Raw genomic sequence first — 22,693 nt, forward strand, 5'->3', positions numbered from 1 at the left:
AACTATGTAATAACTATATAAAAAGGCTATATTAAATTTAAAAGGGAAATATTAGACAGAAATTTAGTGTGGAAAGACAACAGAATCAATCATGCCTGGAAGAAAAATATGACCCAATGAACAGAACAGAATATTTGTAGACTATATAATTAGTGAATAAATACATGAATGAAGACATATTCACTCCTTGAGAATGCTTCACGCTCTAACAGAACTTTCTAAAAATGTATGTTATATAAAACGAGAGACAGAATGAGATGAAAAGGGGGAATTTCAGAGTGAAGAAAACAAATTAAGAAGCAAACACCCCAGGTGAAATAGGTCTAGTAGCCAGCACGTGGGAGAGAAGAGACAAGGCCAATGCATGGTGACAATGACAGCATCTCGCCTCACACTGAACTCTCTGATCATTGCTGTCGTTACTATGACAGGTTGTAAATCTCCATTCAGAAAGCCATCTCCTGTATCACCTGTTTGCTCAGGTGTGAATTGGCACCTGAGCACTGCCACCTCTCCCTTTCCTCAGTGCCCTCTCTTGCACTTCCAGCTCTGAAGGAGCACATGCTTTTCCTTTTCCATAAATGCAGTATTATTCACACCTTCATGTCTATTTAAAGCCTCTTTTGCACAAAATATACCTGTTGATTGCCGCATACCCAACTGTGGGCTTCATTCAAAACTCAGTAATTGAGAGATTACTGGTGTGTGGACAACATCATTGGCTTTAGAGACAAACCACCCTGGATTTGTTTCCTGTCCTTTCCAGTCATTAGCTAAGAAACATGGAGCAAATAGCCTAACTTTTCTGTCTCATCTATAAAGCAAGAATAGTAACTTTCAGGTTTATTATAATGATTAAACGAGATGATCTGTATGTGTAAATGTCTAGAATATATTAAACCTCATTAAATAATAGCTACTTTCATTATGTTATTATCCAAACTTAAATACTGTAAACAGATATTATACAAGACTTAAATATTGGTAAATAGAAACATCTGTTGAGAATTCCTTGACATCCCATCTTCTGTGCTTGCTTGTCCAGCCTTCCTCCCTTCCCTTCTTTCCTCCCTCCCTCCCTCTCTCCCTCCTTTCTTTTCTTTTGAGAAACATTTCATCTTTTTTTAAAATTTTTTTATAGATTTTTTCTTTTGATGTAGACCAATTTTCAAGTCTTTATTGAATTTGTTACAATATTGCTTCTGTTTTCCGTTTTGGTTTTTTGGCTGCGAGGCACGTGGGATCTTAGCTCGCTGACCAGGGATTGAACCCGCACCCCCTGCGCTGGAAGGCAGAGTCTTAACCACTGGAACGCCAGGGAAGTCCCGAAACATTTCACCTTTTTACAAAAAATATTTCAAAATGAATTCAAGCTTATAATGAAAAATACAAGGGCAGGAATAGAGACGCAGATGTAGAGAACGGACGTGTGGACACAGGGGTTGGGGGGCGGGAGGGGACAGGTGGGATGAATTGGGAGCTTAGGTTTGACATAAATAAGATACATAGATACCATGTGTAAAATAGATGGCTAGTGGGAACCTGCTGTATAGCACAGGGAGCTCAGCTCGGTGCTCCGTGATGACCTAGATGAGTGGGATCGGGGTGGGGGGCGGTGAGGGAGGTCCAAGCGGGAGGGGATATAGGTATACATAGAGCTGATTCACCTCATTGTACAGCAGAAACTAACACAATATTGTAAAGCGATTATACTCCAATTAAAAAAAAATGTATAGAGGAGAGTGGCAAATTGTCTTTCGTCACACACCACCATTCCCAGTCTCATGCCTCTGGACTAAGGCAGCCGCTCTTAGAAGTTTGGTATGGATCCTCTCAATTGCTTGTCTACGCCTGTGTGTGTGTTCTAAAAAATTATATTTTTAATGTATCATGTTTGAGAATGTCTGCATTTTTGTTATATTTACACAACAAATTGACAGAGTACAGCATTCTAGGCTCTCACTTTCTCATCCTCAGATTCTAGGCTATATTGCACCACTGTGTTCTGGTTCTAATCAAGTTTGTCAGTCATTCTACTCAAATCATCTCTATCCTTTTTTTTTTTTTTTTAATTGATCCATTGGATGCTGAGAGATCTGTTCCCATTTTCAAATGTGATTATGAATTCATCAAATTTTAATTTTCTTTGTAGCAGTTTTTGCTTTCAGCACTTTGTTTATTTTGTTTTTTGTTTTTTGGGGGTTTTTTTGGGGTTTTTTTACATTTTATTTATTTATTTATGGCTGTGTTGGGTCTTCGTTTCTGTGTGAGGGCTTTCTCTAGTTGTGGCAAGTGGGGGCCACTCTTCATCGCGGTGCGCGGGCCTCTCACTATCACGGCCTCTCTTGTTGCAGAGCACAGGCTCCAGACGCGCAGGCTCAGTAATTGTGGCTCACGGGCCTAGTTGCTCCGCGGCATGTGGGATCTTCCCAGACCAGGTCTCGAACCTGTGTCCCCTGCATTGGCAGGCAGATTCTCAACCCCTGCGCCACCAGGGAAGCCCAGCAGCACTTTGTTTTTAGGCCCATAAAAATTAATGAAAATTATATCTTTGGAAGGCTTAACTTCTATTCATAGAAAATATTCATCTTTTGTTTATTTTAATTCTTTCCTCTTTGAAATCAATTGCATCTCATATTAATACCGGCACTTCTGCTTTCTTTTTGTTGTATCTTCCAGATATACCTTTGTTGATTTCCTCATTTCAATCTTTGTGTACCATTTATTGATAGTTTCAATTGTGTCTTTTGTAAGCAGCTTATACCTAGATGTTTTTAGCCCAGTCTGAGAGCATCTGTCTCTTCATATAAAAATTTAATCCAGTCCTAGATAGTGATAATTCAAGTGTATTTCTTACTCTTGCCTCGTTGTTTTCCTGTTTTGTTTTTATCCTTTGTTTCTTTTTACATTTTTTCTTCTTTGTTACAGTATTTGACCTAGTTTTCTCTACTCCTTAAATTCTCCCAACATATTTGTAGATTATGCTTCTCAGTTCTATTTTTCCATCAGTTACCTTAACATTTTAAATTTAATTCTTAATTACCTGAGAAATATATTCATACATTCTCCGTATTTGAAAAAAAAATACTGATGAGACAAGTCCCCTTTAAGCAGCTCTTTCAGTACCAACCCCTTGTCTCCATCACACAATTCAGAATACTTCTTACACTCTTGTGATTTTGTCCTGACTTTTTTGACATGTATATTGACATATATTTACTTTTATTTTTGTCTTATATAAATTGCATCACCAAATTGTTAGTTTTTATTTTTAAATTTTTTACTCAAAAAAATGTTTTGGAACATCTGACCATGTTAGTTCTCAGAGGTCTACCTGTTGTTTGTAACTGATAAATAGTAAGCTGTAGTATGATTAAATGCCAGGTTTTTATTTGCTGCTCCTTCATGGTACTATGCACACCATCTTCCCACCCCTTCCCCAGGAACCGTGTTGACAACCCAGGATGTCATCTTCCATAGTTTTCCTCAGGCCCATATAATCATTTCATATATAGTGTATGTATACATATATGGGTGTGCACACATGTCTCTGTATATATGCATGCCTATGTGTATATATAAACACATATAAATACAAATACATATACACACATGTACTCCTGTATAAGTGAGAGGGTGAGTCCTTTTTCAGAAGAAAGGTGAGAGGCATTGCAGCTCAGAGGGCTGCTCTCAGCCCATTGCATGTTAATTTTACATGATTGCCTCCTCATTTCTGTGGCATGTCTTACTACCACTAGGTAGTGCTTCCCACTGGACACCACGCTAGGTGCTGTTGGAACTAGAGACACACAAGATATGGTCCTACCCCTGGGTAACTTTCTGATTCAGTTATCAGTGTTTTTAAAAGTAAGTCCAAGGGGCTTCCCTGGTGGCGCAGTGGTTGAGAATCCACCTGCCAATGCAGGGGACACAGGTTCAAGCCCTGGTCCAGGAAGATCCCACATGCCACGGAGCAACTAAGCTGTGCACCCCAACTACTGAGCCTGCGCTCTAGAGCCCGCGAGCCACAACTACTGAAGCCCGCACGTCTAGAGCCCATGCTCCGCAACAAGAGAAGCCACTGCAATGAGAAGCCCGCGCACCACAACAAAGAGTAGCCCCCACTTGCTGCAACTAGAGAAAAGCCCGCACGCAGCAACGAAGACCCAACGCAGCCAAAAATTAATTAATTAATTAAAAAAAAAAAAGTCAGTCCAAGAATGTTAGGATACATCCAGACCAATTTTACAGATCACCTACGCCCAGAGTGTTCTGTGTGGATCAGTTTTCAGAATTGTGACTGTGTTAATGTCCTACGGCTGCCATAACCAAGTACCACAGATTGGCTGGCTTAAACAGCAGAATTTTGTCATCGCACCACTGAAGGCTAAAAATCTGAGATCAAGGGGTTGGCAGGGTTGGTTCCTTCTGAGGTTGTGGGGAGAATAAGCTCCAGGCCTCTCTCCTGCTTCTGGTGGTTTCCTGGCAATCTTTAGCCTTCCTTGGCTTGTAGAAGCATCACCCTGATCTCTGCCTTCATTTTTACATGACGTTCTCCCTATGTGTGTGTGTGTCTGTGTCCAAATTTCCTCTTGTTATAAGGACACCAGTCATGTTGGATTAGGCCCACCATATCCTAACTTAGCTAATTATATCTGCAAGGATCCTATTTCCAAATAAGGTCACATTCTGAGGTCCTGGGGGTTAGGACTTCAACAAATGAATTTGGAGGGGACACAACTCAACCCATAACCCTTTATGCCCTTAATACTTTTAGGTATTAAGGTCCCTGTCTATCAGATATAAAGTCTTTCATTATCAGATAAATATTCTGTGTGTATTTGTGTATTTTATATACCCACTAACATGTGCTGAAGACTTACTATGTATCAGGTACTATGTTAGCCAACTTAGGAACGTCGTCTTTATTGAGTACTCCCAGACACAAGTGATGGTAAGCAAGTGGTGGCTTGGAGAGGGGATGTGAATTTCACAGGCTCTTCCAGCTACTCTGCCAAGGGAGGAAGCAGGATCATCCTGACCAGTCAGAGCCAGAGTCCACCAATGACCTGCTCAGCTGGACAGTAGCAGTTAGATATTTTTATAAGCACGTGAGTGTAAACCTTCACGTTCCCAGTCTCATTATCACAGCTCTCCACAGTGAAGGTGTTTTATCAGTAGCTGGACTTCACAAGGTGCCTGTCAGAAGATTCTGGCAGAACACTTAGCGTGGAAGCTAAGTCTATAAGCTAAGTGTTGTGGCTCAACGTCATTGCCCCACAAAATAAGTCTTTAAGCCTCTACAGGTGGAAAAAAGGTACAAGCTAAAGTAATGCCTGAACCCTTTTGACATTTGGCCGTGTTAGTTGAAAATGGAATGACAAAACTAAAACATGATGTGTCTCCATTTTCATGCTAAAGAGAAATTAAGGAGAAACTGTACAAGAGGAATTTTTTTCAGTAATGTTTTGCTACTTGAATGAGTAAACCTTTTTTTTAACATTTGATTTTTATTATGAGATAAAGTTTTATAAAGGTAATTAAAATCATCTAAATCCCACTAGCCAAGATGATCACTGAAGACATTTTGATAAACATAATTTGGATAATGTTTCTCTGTCTGGTCTTGTGGATTTTGTTTTTTGTTTGTTTGTTCTTGGCAGTTTGTTTTGCAAAATTTGGCTTATTTAGAGTATAGTATATTAGAATCTGACTTAAAATTTTTTCTATTAAGCATTTTCCAATAATTATTTTAATTGACATATGATATGCTATCTACAGTTAACCTTAACTTATTTAACCAATCTCCTGTTGCTTCAAAAAGTATCTACAAATGGGTTTTAAAACTTCTTGAAATACAAAATCTTTCCTGAATTCATTACATTTTGACCATTTCTCAATAAGAAGTAGTAAATATGCTCATCAGATTTAAGTGACAATTTTTTTTAACAACTTTATTGGAGTAAAATTGCTTTACATTGTTGTGTTAGTTGCTGCTATTTAACAAAGTGAATCAGCTATACGTATACATACATCCCCATATCCCCTCCCTCTTGTGTCTCCCTCCCACGCTCCCTATCCCACCCCTCTAGGTGGTCACAAAGCACCGAGCTGATCTCCCTGTGCTATGCAGCTGCTTCCCACTAGCTAGCTATTTTACATTTGGTAGTGTATGTATGTCATTGCCACTCTCTCACTTGTCTCAGCTTTCCCTTCCTGCTCCCCGTGTCCTCAATTGCATTCTCTACATCTGCGACTTTATTCCTGTCCTGCCCCTAGGTTCTTCAGAACCATTTTTTTTTTAAGATTCCATATATATGTGTTAGCATATGGTGTTTGTTTTTCTTTTTCTGACTTACTTCACTCTGTATGACAGACTCTAGGTCCATCCGCCTGACTACAAATAACTCAATTTCATTTCTTTTTATGGTTGAGTAATATTCCATTGTATATATGTGCCACATCTTCTTTATCCATTCATCTGTTGATGGACACTTAGGTTGCTTCCATGTCCTGGCTACTGTAAATAGGGCTGCAATGAATATTGTGGTACATGACTCTTTTTGAATTATGGTTTTCTCAGGGTATATGCCCAGTAGTGGGATTGCTGGGTCATATGGTAGTTCTATTTTTAGTTTTTTAAGGAATCTCCATACTGTTCTCCATAGTGGCTGTATCAATTTACATTCCCACCAACAGTGCAACAGGGTTCCCTTTTCTCCACACTCTCTCCAGCACTTATTGTTTGTAGATTTTTTGATGATGGCCATTCTGACTGGTGTGAGGTGATACCTCATTGTAGTTTTAATTTTCATTTTTCTAATGATTAGTGATGTTGAGCATCCTTTCATGTGTTTGTTGGCAACCTGTGTATCTTCTTTGAAGAAATGTCTGTTAATGTCGTCTGCCCATTTTGGGGTTGGGTTGTTTGTTTTTTTGATATTGAGCTGCATGAGCTGCTTGTATATTTTGGAGATAAATCCTTTGTCAGTTGCTTCATTTGCAAATATTTTCTCCCATTCTGAGGGTTGTCTTTTCATCTTTTTTTTTTTTAAAATGGATATTCCTTCATTGAATTTTTTTTTTAATTTTTTAATTTATTATTTATTTATTATTTTTATTTTTGGCTGTGTTGGGTCTTCGTTTCTGTGTGAGGGCTTTCTCCAGTTGCGGCGAGTGGGGGCCACTCTTCATCACGGTGCGTGGGCCTCTCACTATCGCGGCCTCTCTTGTTGCGGAGCACAGGCTCCAGACGCTCAGGCTCAGTAGTTGTGGCTCACGGGCCCAGTTGCTCCGCGGCATGTGGGATCTTCCCAGACCAGGGCTCGAACCCGTATCCCCTGCCTTGGCAGGCAGATTCTCAACCACTGCGCCACCAGGGAAGCCCCTGTCTTTTCATCTTGCTTATAGTTTCCTTTGCTGTACAAAAGCTTTTAAGTTTCATTAGGTCCCATCTGTTTATTTTTGTTTTTATTTCCATTTCTCTAGGAGCTGGGTCAAAAAGGATCTTGCTGTGATTTATGTCATAGAGTGTCTGCCTATGCTTTCCTCTAAGAGTTTTATAGTGTATGGCCTTACATTTAGGTCTTTAATCCATTTTGACTGTATTTTTGTGTATGGTGTTAGGAAGTGTTCTAATTTCATTCTTTTACATGTAGCTGTCCAGTTTTCCCAGCACCGCTTATTGAAGAAGCTGTCTTTTCTCAATTGTATATTCTTGCCTCCTTTATCAAAGATAAGGTGACAATACGTGTGTGGGTTTAATCTCTGCACTTTCTATCCTGTTCCATTGATCTATATTTCCGTTTTTGTGCCAGTACCATACTGTATTGATTACTGTAGCTTTGTAGTATAGTCTGGGAGCCTGATTCCCCCAGCTCTGTTTTTCTTTCTCAAGATTGCTTTGGCTATCCAGGGTCTTTTGTGTTTCCATACAAATTGTGAAACTTTTTGTTCTAGTTCTGTGAAAAATGCCAGTGGTAGTTTGATAGGGATTGCATTGAATCTGTAGATTGCTTTGGGTAGTACAGTCATTTTCACACTGTTGATTCTTCCAATCCAAGAACATGGTATATCTCTCCATCTGTCTGTATCATCTTTAATTTCTTTCATCAGTGTCTTATAGTTTTCTGCATACAGGTCTTCTGTCTCCTTAGGTAGGTTTATTCCTAGATATTTTATTCTTTTTGTTGCAATGATAAATGGGAGTGCTTCCTTAATTTCTCTTTCAGACTTTTCATCATTAGTGTATAGGAATGCAAGAGATTTCTGTGCATTAATTTTGTATCCTGCTACTTTACCAAATTCATTGATTAGTTCCAGTAGTTTTCTGGTAGCATCTTTAGGATTCTTATGTACAGTATCATGTCATCTGCAAACAGTGACAGTTTTACTTCTTCTTTTCTGATTTGGATTCCTTTTTTTTCTTTTTCCTCTCTGATTACTGTGGCTAAAACTTCCAAAACTATGTTGAATAATAGTGGTAAGAGTGGGCACCCTTGTCTTGTTCCTGATCTTAGTGGAAATGGTTTCAGTTTTTCACCATTGAGAATGATGTTGGCTGTGGGTTTGTCATATATGGCCTTTATTATGTTGAGGTAAGTTCCCTCTGTGCCTACTTTCTGGAGGGTTTTTATCATAAATGGGTGTTGAATTTTGTCAAAAGCTTTCTCTGCATCTATTGAGATAATCATATGGTTTTTATCCTTCCATTTGTTAATATGGTGTATCACATTGATTGATTTGCATATATTGAAGAATCCTTGTATTCCTGGGATAAACCCCACTTGATCATGGTGTATGATCCTTTTAATGTGCTGCTGGGTTCTGTTTGCCAGTATTTTGTTGAGAATTTTTGCATCTATGTTCATCAGTGACATTGGCCTATAGTTTTCTCTTTTTTGTAACATCTTTGTCTGGTTTTGGTATCAGGGTTATGGCGGCCTCGTAGAATGAGTTTGGGAGTGTTCCTCCCTCTGCTATATTTTGGAAGAGTTTGAGAAGGATAGGTGTTAGCTCTTCTCTAAATGTTTGATAGAATTCGCCTGTGAAGCCATCTGGTCCTGGGCTTTTGTTTGTTGGAAGATTTTTAATCACAGTTTCAATTTCAGGGCTTGTGATTGGTCTGTTCATATTTTCTATTTCTTCCTGGTTCAGTCTCGGAAGGTTGTGCTTTTCTAAGAAACTGTCCATTTCTTCCAGGATGTCCATTTTATTGGCATAGAGTTGCTTGTAGTAATCTCTCATGATCCTTTGTATTTCTGCAGTGTCAGTTGTTATTTCTCCTTTTTCATTTCTAATTCTATTGATTTGAGTCTTCTCCCTTTTTTTCTTGATGAGTCTGGCTAATGGTTTATCAATTTTGTTTATCTTCTAAAAGAACCAGCTTTTAGTTTTATTGATCTTTGCTATCGTTTCCTTCATTTCTTTTTCATTTATTTCTGATCTGATCTTTATGATTTCTTTCCTTCTGATAACTTTGGGGGTTTTTTTGTTGTTCTTCTTCTTCTTTCTCTAATTGCTTTAGGTTGTTTATTTGAGATGTTTCTTGTTTCTTAAGGTAGGATTGTATTGCTATAAACTTCCCTCTTAGAACTGCTTTTGCTGCATCCCATAGGTTTTGGGCCATCGTGTTTTCATTGTCATTTGTTTCTAGGTATTTTTTAAATTTCCTCTTTGATTTCTTCAGTGATCTCTTGGTTATTTAGCAGCGTATTGTTTAGCCTCCATGTGTTTGTATTTTTTACAGTTTTTTTCCTGTAATTGATATCTAGTCTCATAGCGTTGTGGTCAGAAAAGATACTTGATATGATTTCAATTTTCTTAAATTTACCAAGGTTTCATTTGTGACCCAGAATATGATCTATCCTGGAGAATGTTCCATGAGCACTTGAGAAGAATGTGTATTCTGTTGTTTTTGGATGGAATGTCCTATAAATATCAATTAAGTCCATCTTGTTTAATGTATCATTTAAAGCTTCTGTTTCCTTATTTATTGTCATTTTGGTTGATCTGTCCATTGGTGAAAGTGGGTTGTTAAAGTCCCCTACTATGATTGTGTTACTGTCGATTTCCCCTTTTATGGCTGTTAGCATTTGCCTTATGTATTAAGGTGCTCCTATGTTGGGTGCATAAATATTTAGAATTGTTGTATCTTCTTCTTGGATTGATCCCTTGATCATTATGTAGTGTCCTTCTGTGTCTCTTGTAATAGTCTTTATTTTAAAGTCTATTTTGTCTGATATGAGAATTGCTACTCCAGCTTTCTTTTGATTTCCATTTGCATGGAATATCTTTTTCCATCCCCTCACTTTCAGTCTGTATGTGTCCCTAGGTCTGAAGTGGGTCTCTTGTAGACAGCATATATATGGGTCTTGTTTTTGTATCCATTCAGCCAGTCTAGGTCTTTTGGTCGGAGCATTTAATCCATTTACATTTAAGGTAATTATCGATATATATGTTCTTATTACCATTTTCTTAATTGTTTTGGGTTTGTTATTGTTGTTTGGCATGGGGTGTCCAGCACTGGAGCTTGCTGGTCATTGAGTGGAGCTGGGTCTTAGCACTGAGATGGAGCTCGCTGGGAGAGCTCTCACTGATTGATATTACGTGGGACCAGAAGGTCTCTGGTGGACCAAGGTCCTGAACTCAGCTCTCCCACCTCAGAGGCTCAGGCCTGACACCTGGCTGGAGCACCAAGACCCTGTCAGCCACACGGCTGGAGTGCCTTCAGAGTTGGAGAAGCTGGCCTGCAGTGGCTGTCCTTCTGCACTGCACATTAGAATCACCTAAGTGACAATTTTTAAAAAGAGTGAGTTTTATAAATCTTCAAGTGTAGCATTAAATAGTTTACTTGTAACATGTTCCTAGATCAGTGCTAGCACGTGGAGAGGGGGATTTGATTTTTAGTGCCTTCTTCTACAGAAGTGTTACTCTGTAAAAATGTCTAAGTAGGACTACTTTCTCTAAGAATAATAGATCCATTTTTCTAACAATTCATTTATATGTTCAGTAACAGGCAGACTTCGGAGATACTGCGAGTTCAGTTCCAGACCACTGCAATAAAGCGAGTAACACGAGTGATTCAAGTCTCAAATCTTAGCGAGAATAAGAAGACTGGCATGAACTGTGTATCTTTGTACCCACACAGATTTCTCTATTCAGTGAGCTCATTTCAGTGGTTCACTGACTGACTGTAGCCCCTTTGTTCCTCTTCCTTTGTCTCTTTTCCAGGTTTGGGGAGGATCTCAGGCAGCATCAGCAGGAGCTCCTGGAAGGGGTCTCAGAGCTGGACATCAAGACGGGGGGAATCCCCTCGCAGCTGCTCGTGCACGGGGCCCTGGCCTTCCCCCTGGGCTTAGATGCCTCTCTCGGCTGCTTCCTGGCCGCTGCCCGCTATGGCCGGGGCCGCGTGGTTCTGGCTGCCCACGAGGGCATGCTCTGTACGCCCAAGATGGGGCCCTTTTTGCTCAATGCTGTGCGCTGGCTGGCCAGAGGCCAGACGAGCAAAGTTGGGGTGAACACACGTCTAAAAAATCTGTGTGCCCTGCTGTCTGAGCGTGGCCTGGAATGCAGTCTGGAGCCCCGTCTGACTGCTGACTTGAGCGTCTACTGCTGTGCAGCTTACAGTGACACAGAGGCTAAGCAGCTGCACGAGTTTGTGGCTGAGGGCGGGGGCTTGCTGATCGGGGGCCAGGCCTGGTGGTGGGCCTCCCAGAACCCCGGCCGCTCCACTTTGGCTAGTTTCCCTGGTAACGTCATACTCAACTGCTTTGGCCTCAGTATCCTAGCTCGGACTCTGGACCCAGGCTGTTTCCCTGTCCCTACCCCTGAGAAGCAGAGCTACCACTTCCGCAAGGCGCTGTCTGAATTCCAGCTTATCGTGAACCACGGGGGTGGGAGCTTGGAAAAGAGCTGGCTGGCAAAACTGGGAGCAGACGGAGCAGGCTTCCTGCAGATTCCCGCAGAGGGCGTCCCTGTGTACGCTTCCTTGCACCGGCTCCTGAGGAAGATGCTGCATCTCTCGGGCCTCCCAGCTGTGAGCAGGGAAAACCCAGTTGCCAGTGACTCCTATGAGGCTGCACTGCTCTGCCTGGCCACGGAGCTGGCACGCTCCGGCACAGACTGCTCTCAGCTGGCACAGGGGCTTGGAACCTGGTCTTGCAGCTCCGGTTCGTACCCCTCAGAACACGCCATCACAGTGGAGATTGATGGAAGCAACCCAGGTACAGAATGAGGGACCTGGGGGAAGGTGGGGCTAGCGAGCTTTGCAGGACATTGCAGGTGCTGAAGCTCAGGTGGGCCATCTCCATTCTCTAACAGGTACTTCCCAGGAGATGGGGGTTGGGGTTCTGCTCAGGGATTACGTGGGATGCATGCAAGAAGCATGGATGAGATGAGGTGCGCAGGGCAGGGCTGTACCTCTGGGAGGGGCTGTGAGGTTCCAGGTGGGGTGGGGTCAGGTGGGGGAATAACTCAGCCTTTCCTATGGCTTTTGTCAGGCAGCGGTGATTCCTGGGTGAGTACAGGGCTCTACCTCCCAAATGGACAAAATGCAGAAGTCTCCTTGTCTGAAGCTGCAGTCTTTGCTGGCCTGAAGGTAAGGCCAGAACACCACTGCCACTTCTCGGAGCCACAGAGCTTCATTCTCATCCAGCCTGCACTTCCTCCAGGAGTGCAGGAAGGCATTGTTCTGCCCACATTACAGATTTCACAGATGAAACAGCTAAGTTTCAGGAAGCCTAAGGGAATGACTGAAGATGCCAGAACTCCTAACATCAGATCCAGTCCTCAAACACAAGCCCTCAGGTCTCCACCTCCTGACAGGGGTATGAGGGGAAGGAGCACCTGTTACATATTCGGAACCTCACTCATTTCTCCAGCACGGCCTTTCTGGGTTTTACCTCTTCACCTTGATCGCTGAAGGGTGTACTTAACCCCGTCACTCACAAAAATAGGCTGTCATGCAGAATTAAAATTCTTCCTGCCTCAATTTTGAGGGTCACTTCCTACCATAGTAAGGGTCTCTTTTGGGTTAGTCTCCTTTCTTGAGCTCCCTTACATTAAACCTAAGAAAAGCAGTCACAGGACTCCAGACAAAATGCACTCAATCTATCTGACCAGGAGGGGAGGCCAGGACAAAGTGGGAAGAGAGAACCAGTTCTCCCCCGTCACCCCATATCCCACTGCCTCTGGATGGGCCTCCTGTCTGTGCACAAAGGGCAGATGAAGATTCCCTCTGCCTCATTCCCAGCATCGGAATCATCTCCGGGGCTTGAACCCTGGAGCGAGAGCCCAGGTTCTGCCTGGTACAGAGGCACCACAGGACCCTAGTCAGTATCCGCCTCGGGGTTATGCCTGGTCTGCCTGGTGGTGGTCCATTGTGGAGCTGCTTAAATCCCTAGAAAAATGATTCTGTGTACCTTTCAGTCCATATGATTTTTGGAGTGCAAAAAGCTCACAGGTTTGCATGCACTGCTCATAGAAAGGGGAAGCTGGAGTTTTTTAATACCCTCCATCCATACAGTACCACACACCCACAGCACACATGGTGGAATCGCCTCTCCAGGTACAGATTGGCTGCCACACCGATGACCTGACGAGTGCTAGCAAGCTGTCTCGAGCTCCTGTGGTGACTCACCAGTGCTGCATGGATAGGACCAAACGGTCAGTCTCCTGCCTCTGGGGTGGCCTTCTCTATGTGATCGTGCCCAAGGGCAGTAAACTGGGCCCCGTGTCCATCACCATCAAGAGAGCTGTGCCTGCCCCATATTACAGGCTGGGTGAGTGGACTGAACGTGGAGGGGAGTGGGAGCCGGGGGTGCTGTGGTGTTGATGGGCTGGTTGAAGGAGGGGAGGGAAGAGGATTGGTACACAGAAGGAGGAGGGACTGTTGGAGGTGCCAGTGGAGGCAGGAGATGAGGGACACCCTGTGTCCATGGAGACTTCGGGGCAGAACAGAGGGAAGGGTCTGGGGGCCTGTCCTTCACTTCACAGCACATAGACCCTCATGATAGTAGTTCATCATTTTAGTGTCTTCCTCCTGGAGTTCCAGTTGTGTTTTTCAGCTCAAGGGAAGTTGAGGAAGTGGGTGACAGGTTCCATGACCTTTATTCCCAGGTAAGACATCCCTGGAGGAGTGGAAGAGGAGTATCCAGGAGAGCACAGCTCCCTGGGGAGAGCTGGCAACAGACAACATCATCTTGACAGTGCCAACGGCAGACCTCCAGGCCCTGGAGGACCCCGAATCTTTACTCCACCTCTGGGATGAGATGATGCGGGCTATAGCCAGGCTGGCAGCCCAGCCCTTTCCTTTCCTCCGTCCAGAGAGGATTGTTGCTGATGTGCAGATCTCAGCCGGTGGGTGCTCCAGAGGGATACTCCTAGTCTGTGGACACCATTTATTTATTATTTTGCCTTTTTTTGGCCTGTAGTTTTTTATTTTTATTTTTTATTTTTTGTAGTGTCTTTGTCTGGTTTTGGTATCAGGGTGATGGCGGCTTCATAGCATGGTTTTGGGAGTGTTCTATCCTCTTCCATCTTTTGGAAGAGTTTGAGAAGGACTGGTGTAAGTTCTGCTTTGTATGTTTGGTAGAATTTCCCTGTGAAGCCGTCCAGTCCTGGACTTTTGTTTGTAGGGAGTTTTTTAAATTACAGGTTCTATTTCACTTCTAGCAATTGGTCTGTTCAAATTATCTGTTTTTTCTTGACTCAATTTGGGCAGGCTGTGTGTTTCTAGAAACTCATCCATTTCTTCTAGGTTGTCCAATTTGTTGGCATATAACCGTTCATAGTATTCTCTTGTGACTTTTTGTATCTCTGTGGTATCAGTTGTTATTTCTCCTCTTTCATTTATTATTTTGTTTATTTCAGTCCCCTCTCTTCTCTTCTTGTGAGCCTGGCCAGGGTTTGTCGATTTTGTTTATCCTTTCAAAAAACCAGCTCTTGGTTTTATTGACCTTTTCTATTGTTTTTTTAATCTCTATTTATTTCCTGTCTGATCTTTGTTATTTCCTTCCTTCTGCTGACATCTATTTTGCCTTTTTTAAACGTCCAATATGTGTAAGGCATAATTTTACAAGTAAGGGAAAAAAAGACGTTCAAGACATGAACTTTGATGGAGATGAAAAGATGTTTACATGCGAAAAGGTACATCATGTTCATCTAAAGCATAAGATTTCACAGGAGGGAGAACAGTCTCAGAAAAATTGGTACTAGGAGTTCAAGATGGCAGTGAGCGTTGTTTCAAGGAGAGTTTAAAACAGAAATATCTCCTTCAAACGTAAGTCAGAGTTGGCAATGAAAAGAGAGAGTAAAGAGGTTTATGTTAAGTATTCAGTGGTTTAGAGGAAAGAAGGCCAAAAAAAAAAAAGGAAATCTGGTTCCAACATGTGGAAAATTCCTCTGGACCTGTTTTCTAATCTTCAAAAAAAACACAAGATTTTCACTGTTAAAAAGTATAAATCTGGCCAACAGTAGTTTACATAGGAGAAGGAATGGCACTGCTCTAGCCTCAGGGATCTCAAATTCAGACACAGGACCTAATGTTGCAGACTCACATGCAAAGAAAACTCACACAAAAAGAAGCACTGAATTATAGTGAGAATGACTATATAAAGTGTTAATATTTGGGGGGCCAGAGAGAGGGAGAGGCATAACTCCAGTGTGGAGGCCGGGAAGAAGGGCAGGGACTCTTCAGACCAAGTCAAAGAAAGCATCTGCTTTCCAATCAGCATGGAGATTCTGGAATTATGGTGGCAGCCAGGATGGTGAGAAAAAGTTACACCATGGAGAGGAATGAAGGGAGATGGGTTGGGTGACCACGCCCACCATGCCTCACTCTTCCTTTTGCGTTCCCAGGCTGGATGCACTCAGGATACCCTATCATGTGCCACCTGCAGTCAGTGCAGGAGCTCATCAGTGAGATGGGCATGAGAAGCAGAGGTCTGTGGGGAGCCATCCACGAGCTGGGCCACAACCAGCAGCGGCACGGGTGGGAGTTCCCCCCACACACCACCGAGGCCACCTGTAACCTCTGGTCAGTCTATGTGCACGAGACAGTCCTGCACATCCCCAGGGCTCAGGCCCACCCAGCTCTGAGCCCTCCAGAACGAGAGAAAAGGATCAAAACACACCTGGGAAAGGGAGCACCCCTGAATGACTGGAATGTGTGGACAGCTCTGGAAACGTATCTAAAGGTACTGAACAGAAATTCAGGGAGATGGGGGCCACTAGACCCTCAGTCGTGTAGCACCCTGGATCCCAGGAGCTCTCCAACTCCTTCACCACCCCCATCGGCCTGGGCCCACCACCTCCCCTGGCTGCATGGCGGTGCTTCTCAGGTCATACATCTCTAACATGGAGATAATGATGCCTGTCCCACTCACGTACTGTGGTTTTGTGATGGTATGTAAGAGGAAATGAAAAATACCGTGAAAAGAGAATAAGTAGAGAATGTAGTCTCTGGGTATATCGGTCAAGAGCAGAAGCTCTGAGTAAGACACTCCTAAGGCTGAGTCACAGCTCTCCCACTCACTCGTTTGTCCTTTGTCCCCTAGTAGGTGCCTCGGAAATGGTGATTGTTTTGCATTGCTTTGTTTTCCCTCACCTTAGTTTTATGGGTCAAGTGAGTGTTGCATCCCTTCATAATTACAGTGATGTGTTAGGGGCAACTGCATTACAAGAAGGCCTCTTAGGAGGTAAATCTGTCAATGAGATTCTCATATTTCCATCACCCATTTGAACCCAAAATGTCTTTAGAATGAATAAGTAAATAACCAACCCAATAGAAGAACATCGAAGTCCCAAAGTGAGTTGATTTCCTATGAAATAAGCATAAATCCCTTTCCCCTCCCCCGTCCTGCTTTGAATTTTTATATTTTCAAGTTGTCAAAGCCACTCCCCATATCAGATCTCCTACATCTCCTATACTGTCTACCACGACTCTTTAGATAGTGGGTATTGCCCACTTTTTACAGGCACATACTGAGTTAGAGAGTTTAAGCATCCTGTCCAATGTCACACATTTAAATGATGGACCCAGAACCTAAAATCAGGAGCTAATGACAAGCCCAGGCTTTTGCACTTCTGAACCCTCTGATTTTTTTTTTCTTTTCTCACTCATTTTCTGAAGAGTGAGTGTGAGACAGCCCCAGTCAGTGAGATAACTGTGTAGCATCAGCTCAGGATTCTTCTAGAGCCAGTCTGAGGGTCTACAGGGAAAGAGACCTTACATGGTAGTTGCCACTGAAGTGTAAGGCAAAGCCCTAATTCCACCCTACCTACTGACCCACTCACCGTGAATATCATTTTGCAAAAGCTTTGGGGAGACCCCTCACCTTGGAGTCTGAGACTTGGTCCCAGGACAGAGAGATACCTTCTGTTTTCTTCACCTGTGGGAGGTCTGCTCCCCATCATTCCTCCTGCTGTTGCCTTAGCATAGATCCTCAGTATCCTCTTGTGTTTTAAAAGTCTCCTCAGTTTTTCCAGCATCTTGCTTCAACCACCTACAATCCATCTTCCACACCACTTCCAAAATAATCTGAATATTCCATGTTTAAGCTCGTCAAGTGTTCTCCTTCACACACAGAATAAAATGGAAGCTGCTTAGCTGGGTGCAGAAGGCCCTTTATCATCAGGCTTTGGCCAACACCTCCAGCTCCATCTCCCAATTTCCCATCTCCATAATTATCCTGCAGTTTACCGAGCTGCTTCCCACTATGAACACATCTTGCTGTTTTCGCTTCTATACCTCCTCACGTTTCCTTCTGCAGCTGAAACGTGCTTGAACACCTTGTCTGTTACCTGTCAAGTCACCTGTCAAAATTCAGCTCTCTTGTCCTCTCTCCCGACATCATCTCCTTGACAAGCCAACTTTTTTTGTAATTTGTTTACTTACACATCTGTCTCTCCCATTGACCAGGGACCTCCAGAAAAACAAGAGCCTTAATCATTTTGCCTAGTGAAATACCTGGCACATTGTAGATATTTTTTAATGCTATATGTGTGATAAATGTTTAATTTGTTGATTATTAATTAAGAGAGATAAGCAGGACGATTGTCAAAGGCCAAGCAGTGAGAGCAGATAAGCAGTGAGAGCACAACAGTGAGATCAGAGGGAGGCTGATCAAAGTGCGATCTGCCCTCAGGCTTTTACACCTCAGAGTCAGAGGATTCTCCTCCATAAAAGGGGGTGGTCTCGGAAACCTCAAGATCCCTGCTAATTCTAAATCTCTATAATCTTCGCAAGTAAGAGTCTCCTGCCCATGGCTTTCAGGTGGGCTGTTCCCTATAAAGTATGAGTCACTCTCATTCTGAGCCCCTTGTGACATACCTGCTTCTTCCTTGTTTTGCCCCAAAGGCAGTGTTCCACAGAGAAAAACAGTAGCCTTGAAAATAGTCAACAGCTCTGAGATGGCTGAAAAAGAGAAAAAAAACAAAGGTTTTATTATGTCTGGAAGGTGTCGGAAGTTCCCAGATTTTGGCTCCCAATCCCCATCTCAGTCGGGCTCAAACCTGTCTGATGCCTGGGAAAACACTTAGGAACTGGGGATATAATTTTTTAAAATAGAGATAATAATGGTAACTGTCATTTATTGAGTATTTACCTCTTTTCAGCCATTAGGTTCCTCGTGTAGTCCCCTACTACATTCAGGGGGTACAGGGTTTGTGGCCAAGAAGTGGAATGAGCCAACAAGATTGTGTTTATGTGCAGGGTTGAGATGGGGAGATAAGGGCAAGCAAAGAAGTGAAGCTAGTGCATGATTAAGGGGAAGAAATCACCAGAAATGAGATGCACTCATGAACACGCATGTTGCAGGTACTTTCACAAACTTGTACCTCATCCTGCCCCTTCCTTCTCTTCCAGCTCCAGGAGGCCTTTGGATGGGAGCCATTCACCCAGCTCTTTGCTGAGTACCAGACCCTCTCTAACATCCCCAAAGACAACACTGGCAAGATGAATCTGTGGGTGAAGAAGTTCTCTGAAAGAGTACAGAAGAATCTGGCTCCTTTCTTTGAGGCCTGGGGCTGGCCTGTCCAGAAGGAAGTGGCCACGAGCCTGGCCTGTCTGCCTAAGTGGCAGGAAAACCCCATGCAGATGTACATCCAGACTGAGGACTAAAAGATGTGCACCAAGGGGTGTGTGTGTGTGGAAGGGGGGTGATCACTCACCAACTCTGCCACCCTCTTTCTTGCCTAGTGTACCTTGAGCCTGAATCCTACTTCCGACCTGTCCTCAGGAAGGCCTTTAAGGTCCTAAGACAAAATGAGACCAACTTTCTCAGGAAAGTGCTGCTATGCTTCTTTGATTGTTTCTCTGCTTGTACTCTTGCTCTCATCAAGAGACTTGCTTCACCATCCTCGTCCTCCAGAAGAGGATGTTTCATCTTGGCATCTTGAGTTTCTGCAGGCTCTTCGCTTCTATTTATGACCGGTAGTTCTAAAGACCATGGATTCCATTATAATCTGATATCACTCCCTTACCCAAGCCAGCCCTGAACAAAGCTCTTAACTTCTGCTTTGAGAAGCTTTCTAACAGCAAGCGAGACAGGCTGGTATAATGGAGAGAGCCCTGAACCAGCTTTGGTTCTATGGAAAATCACTAAACTCTGTCTGCATCTGGATTCTTATCCATGACATGGGATAAAAATCTATTGTTTGATGATGGTGAACGTCTTTGAACACAACCTGCATATGCATATAAGGGAGCTCTTCAGCTTTCACCAGGCCCCATAGTAGCCTGTCTGCCCACTTTCGTGTGGACAACCTGAAAACTGAATCTCCCTTCAGAGTCAACCTCCTTGAGATTAGCATTCAGTCCTTGTGTGAGAGTATTTAGTGAACACCAGTGTTGTTCCCAGACATGGTATCAATGATAGTCCTCAAGATCCTAGCCCATCCTATGTGTCCTTTCTTCTGTCTCTGGAAAGATTCTTGGGTATAACCTAACCCCAAGAATGTGGTATGAACTCAAACTGGAGGTCACAAAGCTATTGGGGTTTGGTCTTCTTGGTTAGTTTCATCTTCGAGTACATTTGCTTCAACCAAAGGAAAAACTCATTCCAGCAGCCCTACCAACTCCATAAGCCCATTGGTTCTTAGCACAAAACAGGTGGCTGACTCCTCTGGTCACCTTGGAATCAAGGCACTGTCAGTTATCGACAGCTACTGTGCTGAGAGGGCCATGGACAGGACAGGCTCCAATGGCACAGGATTCCTGAGTGCAGCAGACCGAATTAACCCTCACTCACTTATCACCCCACAAACCAGCATCCCCAAGCTTTCTCATAATCTCATTCCAACCCATCCCAGCTCTTTGGCTGGGTGGCATTCCAATTAGAGATGCATCCTTAGGATTAATGGGGTGTACATCTACCCATTTTCCTCTAGCTTGCTTTTAAACCATATTTTTGTTGTTTTCAATATCATTCCATTAGCTTTGTTGAGAATAGAGAGACTCCTCAGGCGGAGAACTAACCTAGGGAATGTCTTTTTCTGAATCCCATCAGCACATCCTTCTCCCAATTCTAGGATAATTTCCTTTTATTTCACTAGTGTCCTGCATCAGGTGCTTCTCACATGAAAAGTACTCAGTAAATATTTGTTAACTGAAAGAACAGTAAAGACACCTAACACATAATGGGCAGTCTTTATGTCCCAGACATTGTGTGAGGTATTTCCTATGAGTTATCTTACAGAATCCGAGGTTGGTGCTATTATTATCCCATTTCATAGACGAGAAAATGAACACTTAAGGATATTAAATAGTTTCTGAAGTCACAAAGCTAATAAGAGGAAGAGTCGGGCCTTGACTGAAGCCCACAGCAATGAAAAAATTGTAGAGCTTTTCTCCAAGAATGATTTTCAATTTAGACACAAATTCACCGAGAAAATGGAAGTTCAACAAAGTTCTGACTTATGCCATGTTCACTATTGAACTTTTATTAAATATAAAATTTAACCTCTAAGAAAATATTGGTACCTGATTTTCTGGTTGTCTCAGCATGTGATTAGCTTCCCTATAGGTAGAGAAAGGATTTGAACCCAGGCAGTTCAACTCCAGAACTGGTGTTCTTACCCATGATGCTAGGGATGAGTAAATGAATGGATAATGCTGGGTTTAAGAGGTTGCCATAGAGACAAAGACAAAACCTGACTTTTCCCCACATTCTCTGTACTAGACGTTGGAGCCCTTCTCCCTCTTACAGAGAGACTGTGGCTCTGCCGCTTGTTTCTAAGTTCAGAATTAATTGCTTGTAACTGCGACACTCTCAGAGTATTCTGTATTCCAGAGCAAACTTGCTCCGAAGGATGTCTATGCAGGTCTGGTGAATCACCAATAAATGCCATTTGCCAGGAACTGTTATAAGTGCTTTTTATTTGTTTATCCTCACAACAGTCCTATGGAATAAGTACTATGACTGTCTCCATTTTCCAGAGAAAGAAGCAGAGATACAGGGGTAGCAAGTGGTGAAACCACATTTCCGTCCCTGGAAGTTGGACTCAGGACCCACACTTTAGCCAGCATACTATATACTACTGTATATTATATTACTGGGTCTGCCACAACCTGCAGCTCTACTTGCGTGGAACTATGTGTATGGCTACTGTATCACAAAATGACCACATAAAAACTACTAAAAACCAAACAGATTATTTCTAGTTACTCAAACAGGAATTATTTAACCATAAGGGTCATGCACCCAAGGCACACATCCCTCAATACCAAGACCCTGCCCTACCAAGTCTGAAAGGTTTTAAAGATCCTATGCTTCAAATAACAACTTCGTGGAGTCCTAAAGGAAGCTTGTGTTAACCTCAGGGCTTGTATCCAAGTGTCCTTTGCTCATTCTTAAGGATACCCAAACTTCCATACTCATGTCTAAGACTGTTATTAGACAAAGGAGCCCATGCATTCTTATAGGTTACTAGATCCAATATCTGAAATACCCAAATTTCTAGCAAATTGGATAATTTTCAGAGGCAAGAAATCACCATAGGACACGTCAGGGAAGTAGTAATGGCTACTTTAAAGTTTTAAAGGAGATTAAAAAGGACTATACCTCTATCTTATCCCCTGAGCACAAGATAGCCACCGACTTATTAGAAGAATGGACAACTAATTTCAAAAAATTAAAGCATTAGTGGTTGGTCACACTAAATGGAACCACAACACCTCATACTTGTGGCAAATATTGTTGAAATAAAATAACAAGCACTTCTAAAGGGAATTAAAGTGAACTTCTATCTTGACTAAATCTCTGGCATTGTGCATTCCCTGGTCGCCTATGTTGCTCTTTGTCTCCCCCTTATGGCCACCTAGAAAACCTTACAGCTCCTGATCATCAGTTCTAACAGTGTAATTATTCCCATGGAGGCAAACTCCGTTTCTGTCTTAGTTTTAGTTTAAAAGACATATTCATGTGACTCTTCCCATGAAGAAACAGATTGGTCAATATGCTCATCACTTTTAATATCCATAAAAAAACCCACCCAAATCTATTTGCTTCAACTGGAATGGAAACAAATTCACCTACTCTTTAGCTCATTGTGTTGTTAAAATGGATTTAGATTCTTGGCATAGAAAAGAGTTATTGCCGTTATCAATTATACATATGAAGTTTTAGTTAACACTTTTTACTAAATTTATGACCTTCATAAAATATATGATTATTAGAACAAGCCCAAGAGGCTT

At 42.6% G+C, this 22,693-nt stretch overlaps 1 protein-coding gene across 3 annotated transcripts in view; it reads left to right on the forward strand.

Moving 5' to 3' along the window:
- Positions 1 to 21,348, forward strand: part of TCAF2 (TRPM8 channel associated factor 2) — a 29,215-nt gene extending 7,867 nt beyond the window's left edge. For all 3 annotated transcript variants that reach the window (XM_036864376.1, XM_036864377.1, XM_036864378.1), the window contains exons 3-8: positions 11,233 to 12,224; positions 12,501 to 12,598; positions 13,568 to 13,781; positions 14,119 to 14,358; positions 15,859 to 16,196; positions 18,866 to 21,348. In XM_036864376.1, coding sequence (XP_036720271.1) covers positions 11,233 to 12,224; positions 12,501 to 12,598; positions 13,568 to 13,781; positions 14,119 to 14,358; positions 15,859 to 16,196; positions 18,866 to 19,120 — 2,137 coding nt within the window. In that variant the 3' untranslated portion in view covers positions 19,121 to 21,348. The remainder of the gene's footprint in view (positions 1 to 11,232; positions 12,225 to 12,500; positions 12,599 to 13,567; positions 13,782 to 14,118; positions 14,359 to 15,858; positions 16,197 to 18,865) is intronic.
- The last annotated feature ends 1,345 nt before the right edge of the window (positions 21,349 to 22,693 follow it).

The sequence above is a fragment of the Balaenoptera musculus genome, chromosome 9 (assembly GCF_009873245.2).
Source record: "Balaenoptera musculus isolate JJ_BM4_2016_0621 chromosome 9, mBalMus1.pri.v3, whole genome shotgun sequence".
Taxonomy (NCBI): domain Eukaryota; kingdom Metazoa; phylum Chordata; class Mammalia; order Artiodactyla; family Balaenopteridae; genus Balaenoptera; species Balaenoptera musculus.